This window comes from Cavia porcellus, unplaced genomic scaffold (assembly GCF_034190915.1).
Source record: "Cavia porcellus strain 051 isolate PalLab524CR breed Dunkin Hartley unplaced genomic scaffold, mCavPor4.1 scaffold_19, whole genome shotgun sequence".
Taxonomy (NCBI): domain Eukaryota; kingdom Metazoa; phylum Chordata; class Mammalia; order Rodentia; family Caviidae; genus Cavia; species Cavia porcellus.
Window position 1 is genome coordinate 50,614,077 of NW_026947502.1, and position 6,000 is coordinate 50,620,076.

Below are 6,000 nucleotides of genomic sequence, written 5' to 3' on the forward strand. Positions count from 1 at the left end.
GGTATAGTGACGAGGTTGTAACTCATTGCCAAGGCAGGACACTCACGTGGCATCATGTGGGTGTCACAGCGATTTGTCCTTAAATAGAGCTTCCTGAGCAAAGGGGCACTCCGGTGACTTTCTTGATGTTGGAAAGGAGCAAGCTTGTTCTATCAGGAATAGACTTACTGGAGAAAGTGGGAGGAAGGGAAGGGAGACTGCTAGGGAATGGGCAGAAGGCAAGGCAGTGAGGTGATCAAAGGCAGCCTGGTGGCCTGGTGCCTGCAGGTCTCCATCAGTGCTTGCTGGGAAAGTGGACCAGGAGGGGTGAAGCCAAAGAAGAGGCAGGGTGTGGATGGGGAGCTGCTTTTCAGCATCAGTACAGCCTGCCCAGTGCCTGGGCTTCTGACCAGGATCCAGTGGAGACTCCAGATGCACACTCCAGGTGGGTGCAACTGCAGGAGGCAGGGCCCAGTTTCATGAGTAATTGGGAAAATCCCATGGGTTAAGGTTTTCTATTAAACCATCTATGCTGCTGATAATTAGCTGAAAGAGTGTTAGATTCAGTGTTTGGGGAAAATGGAGTATCCATCTCAGAGGGTAATGACACCATGCAAGCTGTGTTATTTCTACTGTGGAGAACGACTTTAAGCCTGTACTAATAGATTAAGCTACTAGCATGATCATTTGGAACAAAGAAAATGGTTGAGAGTAATACAGACACACTTAGTCCATTTAGGATGCATAAGGAGCAATAATTTAATCCTGTCAGTCTGTGACATATGATACCTTTAGTCACTGTCACACTGCAGCACTGCAGAATATCCCTGGACTCAGGCTGACCCAGACCTAGGACCAGCTTTTGCTGCTTAGTAACTGCTTGACCTCAGATGAGTCATGAGACCCGTAGTAGCCTTAGTGACCCCTTTGATAAAAACAGAGTGGAAATGTCCAAGCCACGGAAGTGGTGTGGAAATCACTGCAGGAAGGCACTGAAGTGGGATGAGGGTGTTCGGTGAACTGCATTGGCTTCCCTGGATCAAGGAAGGAAGTGTGAGGTTTGCAGAAGCCCATAAAAGCAGTTGTTACCGTATGGCACATGGGCTGCATGGGGGCACCCTGCAAAGCCTGCTCTGAAGCAGCCTGCTGTCACTGGTGATCCTTCCTGTGCAGTGCTCATGTCCTAGTTTTACATGGTGTGATAAAAAATATGGTGATGTTTACATAAAAATTAAATAATTACAGTAAAAGGCACATTGCTATTAATCCCCCCCCCCGCCAAGTATTCCCCTTCTCTTCAAACACATTTATCCCATTTATGCCATTTCTAAAGTGCTTCTAAAGTGTTGGAAATTGGAGAAACTGGAGAAATCAGGGGAGAAAGAGTGCTTTAAAAGACTTCCTACTTAGAAAAGGCAGTGTGAACAAGCAGGCATAGACACTTGGATGGCTGTGAGAGAATCACAGCCCCTGTGAGTCTCCCCTGGGGGACAGGCTTGGCTCCTTAGCGTGGATAAAGTTGGACCCCTGTGTGAAAACATGTGATGTCCCCTCCGTGGAATTCTCGCCTAGTCTCCCTGCTTATGCCGTCCGCCACCTGCTGCCTAAATGTACACAGCCAGCTCCTGCCTTGTGTGGCAGCTGCTTGGGCAGCTATGCGTGTGCTGACGCATGGCCTGGAGCCAAGGTGGGCTGGCGTCTCTGGCTCAGTTGAGAGCAGAGCGTCCACAGAGAAGAGAGCCCAGAAGAGTAGGAGCTGAAGGAGAGCACTGGGGAGTCCTGGAAGCTGGGAAAGGAGTGGAACAGCCCAGCAGTGGAGTGCAGGCAGGGCGAAGTGACAGTGGACTGGCCTGACCTTTGGCCTGGAATGTTCTGCAGGTGACACAGAACTGCCCTGGGGGCTTGGTTGGCTGGGAGGTGGCTGGCGGCATTGGGGACATTGTTGTGCCCACAGCCGCCCTTCTTTGTGCCTGCAGTGCCCTTCTCACCATCATTCCTGGGGCTACTGCCGCCTCTGCAAAGTGGCCCCCAGTGTCTGACATGACAGAGTTAATGACAGACACACTGTCAGGCAGTTCAGGTGCCCTGGCCTTCTGGTCTTCATCTCACCTGTGGCAGCGGCTAGGTCCTAGTCACCTCAGGGCCTCCTGCTTCCTCCTGGAGCCAATCCTGAGGACTGGTGTGCTCTGTGTACCACCATGGGAGCAGGGACTGAACCTCTGTCCCTGCAAGGGTGGTTTCTCCTGAGCCTTGCAGGATTTCAGCCCCCACAACACTGCTACTATTGGAATTGTTAAGGAAGGGGGTTTAAGCCAATGCAAAGTTTCTTTCAGTGAATATTTGACTTTAGGCTTTAGCTTTTGTGACAGTCACCATGCCCATATAATGGTGTTGTTTTCCAGAGGATGCCATTGATCTCACTGGATGTGGTGAGCCTGTTGCACACAGGAGGACCTTGGCATGAGTCGCCTGTCTCTCACTTGTCCTCTGGAGCATTACTGACAGAAGGAGAAAGTGCTCATTGCATGATTCCCGCCCCTCCCCAGTCTTTCACCAGACTCTGTCTTTAAAAGTCAAATAATCAATATTTACCTCTGAAGTCCTGGTTCATGTTACATTTTCCCAGTTAAATGAAATTGAAGCAAATAGTAAAATAAGGTGGTGGTGGGGGGTGAGTTTTGGTTTACCAAAAAGGGAAAATCAGGCTAAATAGCTTCCAGTTGGAGTGGCTCTCTAGTTTCTGGTGATTTCACCAGTCCATGTTTCCTTCCAGTCCCTAACATTGCAACCTCTAGGGCTCACCCAGAGGTGCCTTTTCCTCTTTTCCTCTCTGGATTGAACATGACTCACCTGCTGACATGGTCCTTCCCTCTCACAGTGACTGCAATACTCTCAGGTTAAGACTGAAACCCTCCCAGCCACATGGGTGCTTTCCAAAGAATGTGTCCTGGAGTGTCACAGGCATGGGCCAGGAGAGCCGTCAAAGGCAGCATGAGTGGGAAGCCCCCATGCTCTGGGAGTCCTGGTTTCCTGCCTCGGCCTGCCTGGCCCCTACCCCACAGCTCCTTGGCGACCCTGCCCTCTGCTGTGTGCCTGCCCTGCAGACTCTGAGCTCCTTGAAGGACCATGTTTTTCTATTGTGGTGCTACCTTCACACCTTCTCAGCACCTGGCACCTAGAAGATCATCAGTCAACCAATATTGAGAGCTTATCATGTGCCAGGCACTGATCTTGGCTCCAGGGAAACCTCTATGACAGGACAGATACAGTCTCTGCCCCTGTGGATATCACAGATAGTGGTAGCTGAAAAAGGAAGACAAGGTTTCATTGATTGAAAGAAGTACTTGATGTGCTGCAATATGTTCCAGGCAGAGAGTTTAGGAAAGTAGGAATAGATGAATGAATGAATGAATGAATGAATGAATGATTTGAAAGGGCAGGTAAGCTGTTCACACACACTTTGCATGAGAATCTCCTGTAATTCCCTAGAACTCTTCCGTAGGTATTTTATAGAGATAAGGAACTGAGGGCTGTGGGCAGAGCATTGCTCATCCGTCACAGCCAGGAGGTGATGTGGCTGGCTGTTGGCCCAGGTTAACGCAGAATGGAGCAACTGGGCCCCCTGGAAAGTCATCACTGTGACTTTTCACAGGTCTGCGGACTCCTCCTCCAGGCCCTTGTGCCTCCCTCCTGCGCTTATTTTCTAACCCTTTGCTCATTGTAGTTCTAGGTTCTCAACTGTTTCTAAATCATTCCCATGTCTTATTATTCCTCCTCTCAAAATAGAAAGAGCTGCTATTCAGAGCAAGCTCAGCGTGACAAAATCAGGGACATGTCGGGCCTTAGCCCTGGCATGAATGCGGCCTTGCCGGCCCTCTCTCAGCTTGGAGCAACCACAAGCCGCCCGGCTGTGGAGCCTAGCAGTCCCGTCTACCACCTGATGCTCCCCAGGGTCCTCCTGCCCAGACTGGCAGCCAGCGTCCCTTGGCAGGCTCTTACTGAACCTCTAGCATGACCCTGAGGGAAGGGAATCTTGTGAGAGTATTTGGTCATTCCTAGGATGAGGATGATCTTCACCCAGAGCTCAGCTCCCAGAGTGTGTGGAAAGACAGAGGACCCAAGAGAAGCCTGGTTTCTTTGTCATCTCTAGACAGCCACACATAGGCTTTCCAGGAGCCTCCTGACCTATGCCTGCCTCTGTTACAATGGGTAACCTGCACAGTGCTGAGGGTTTTTGTTTGCTTGTTTGCTTATTTTTTAATAGACCTAGAGGTGAACCCCAGGGATGCTCTATCACTGAGTCATCTCTAGCTCTTTCTTTTTAAATTTTGAGTCCGGGGCTCACAGAGATGCCTAGGCTGTCCTGGAACTTTCATTTCTCCTGGCTCAGCCTCCAGCCACCCCTCATCCTTTAGTGACCCCTACGCCTCCTGGAAACCACAGGAGGAAGCTTGCCATCAGGAAAGGAGCTTGAGTTTGGGCTTGGACATGCCCCTGGTTACCCTCCTTTCTATCATGGAGATTTGCTCTCTTCCTCCATAAAACAGACATAAGGGCAGTCACAGAGCATGGGTTAGAGGACTATGTGCAGACAGACAAGCTCCAGACATGCACTAGTTGTGAGTTGTGATTTCTTGTTGTGAAACCCATGTGACCTTTCCCTTCGGCTCCCCCAGGTCACTGAAGAGGAGCCCAGCTCCAACCACACGGTCATGATCCAGGAGACCCTTCAGCAAGCCTCCGTGGAGCTGGCCGAGCAGCACCATCTGGTGGTGTCCTCTGACGACGTGGAGGGCATCGAGACGGTGACTGTGTACACTCAGGGTGGGGAAGCCTCGGAGTTCATCGTTTACGTGCAGGAGGCCATGCAGCCTGTGGAGGAGCAGGCCGGGGAGCAGCCAGCCCAGGCGCTCTAGAGGATGTGGCCTTGCCAGGGCACAGGATGGGCTGTTGAGCACCGGAGCAGGAGCCCACCCGGCCACATGGCCTGTGTGGCAGCACAGTCCTCTGCACCCCCAGCGGCCCAAGTGAGGCTTGTTCAGGTGGTTACGGTGACTGCATCACCAGCAGTGTGGGGCCCTGGACCCAGCACGGACTCACAGACACACCCTCCTTACCAATACCATCTGCTTCAGAAGGATCTCTGCATCCGCCCTTCTGCCCATGTCACCCCTTGCTTCCAGATCTAAACTGAGACCATCCCATCAGCATCTTCCCGGAATCACATCCCAGCCCCTGGCCCCGCTGCCCATCCCTGCCTAGGCCCCGTGCAGTCCAGTGAAAGGGAGACAGCCATCCCACAGCAAGTGACCTTATGGCTGATGAGTGGCGCTGGGTGGGTGGGTGGGTGGGTGGGATTGTCCTAGTGCTCTCCCCAGGGTCCCGCCCTCCTCAAGTTCAGTGGTGCTTGGGATCAAGTGGAAAAACCACCTTCCCTGTCACAAGGTCCCAGCTGGCCATTTTGGAGTTCTTTGGCTTTTAAGAAAAATGCACTTTTACCCTTTGCCCCCCATTCTGAGAGATGAGGCGGGTGGAATAAAAGTGTTCTTTGCCTGTGTGCCTTGCTCCTTGTTGGGGGAAGGTGTCTATATGAGACCCAAATCCCTGCATTATATCCAGCCATGTCTGTGCCCCACTGAAGCACTTGGGTTGGCTTCTCTTTCTGGTTGCCAAGCACATCATTCACCGTCAGCCAAGAAGGGTCAGTGTCCCCATCTTTACTGTTTGGGAAGAGTGAGAAACAGGCCTTTGGGAAACAGCAGTGCTATATGATTGTTGTCCCCAAACAGGTGCTCCTACGCTGGGAGGCAGGGTGTCCAGGGCAGTGCTGCCTGCCCTGGGTCTGCTACCTCTCTGCCGTCAGATGCTGAGACCTTTTCCCCATGGGACTGTGGGCAGGTGCCAAGCGCAGGGATGTAGATAAAGATCAGCCACCCTGCCAGCAAGGAGGAGGTGCCTGAATCAAGGAAGCACCTGGCCTTCCAAGGAAGGCAGACTGCATTAAGGAAGAGTCCTGCAGCC

At 52.0% G+C, this 6,000-nt stretch overlaps 1 protein-coding gene across 1 annotated transcript in view; it reads left to right on the forward strand.

Annotated features, from left to right (window-relative positions):
• Positions 1–5,536, forward strand: part of Zfat (zinc finger and AT-hook domain containing) — a 249,190-nt gene extending 243,654 nt beyond the window's left edge. The window contains exon 16 of the mRNA XM_003467367.5: positions 4,656–5,536. Coding sequence (XP_003467415.3) covers positions 4,656–4,895 — 240 coding nt within the window. The 3' untranslated portion in view covers positions 4,896–5,536. The remainder of the gene's footprint in view (positions 1–4,655) is intronic.
• Positions 5,537–6,000: the final 464 nt, after the last annotated feature.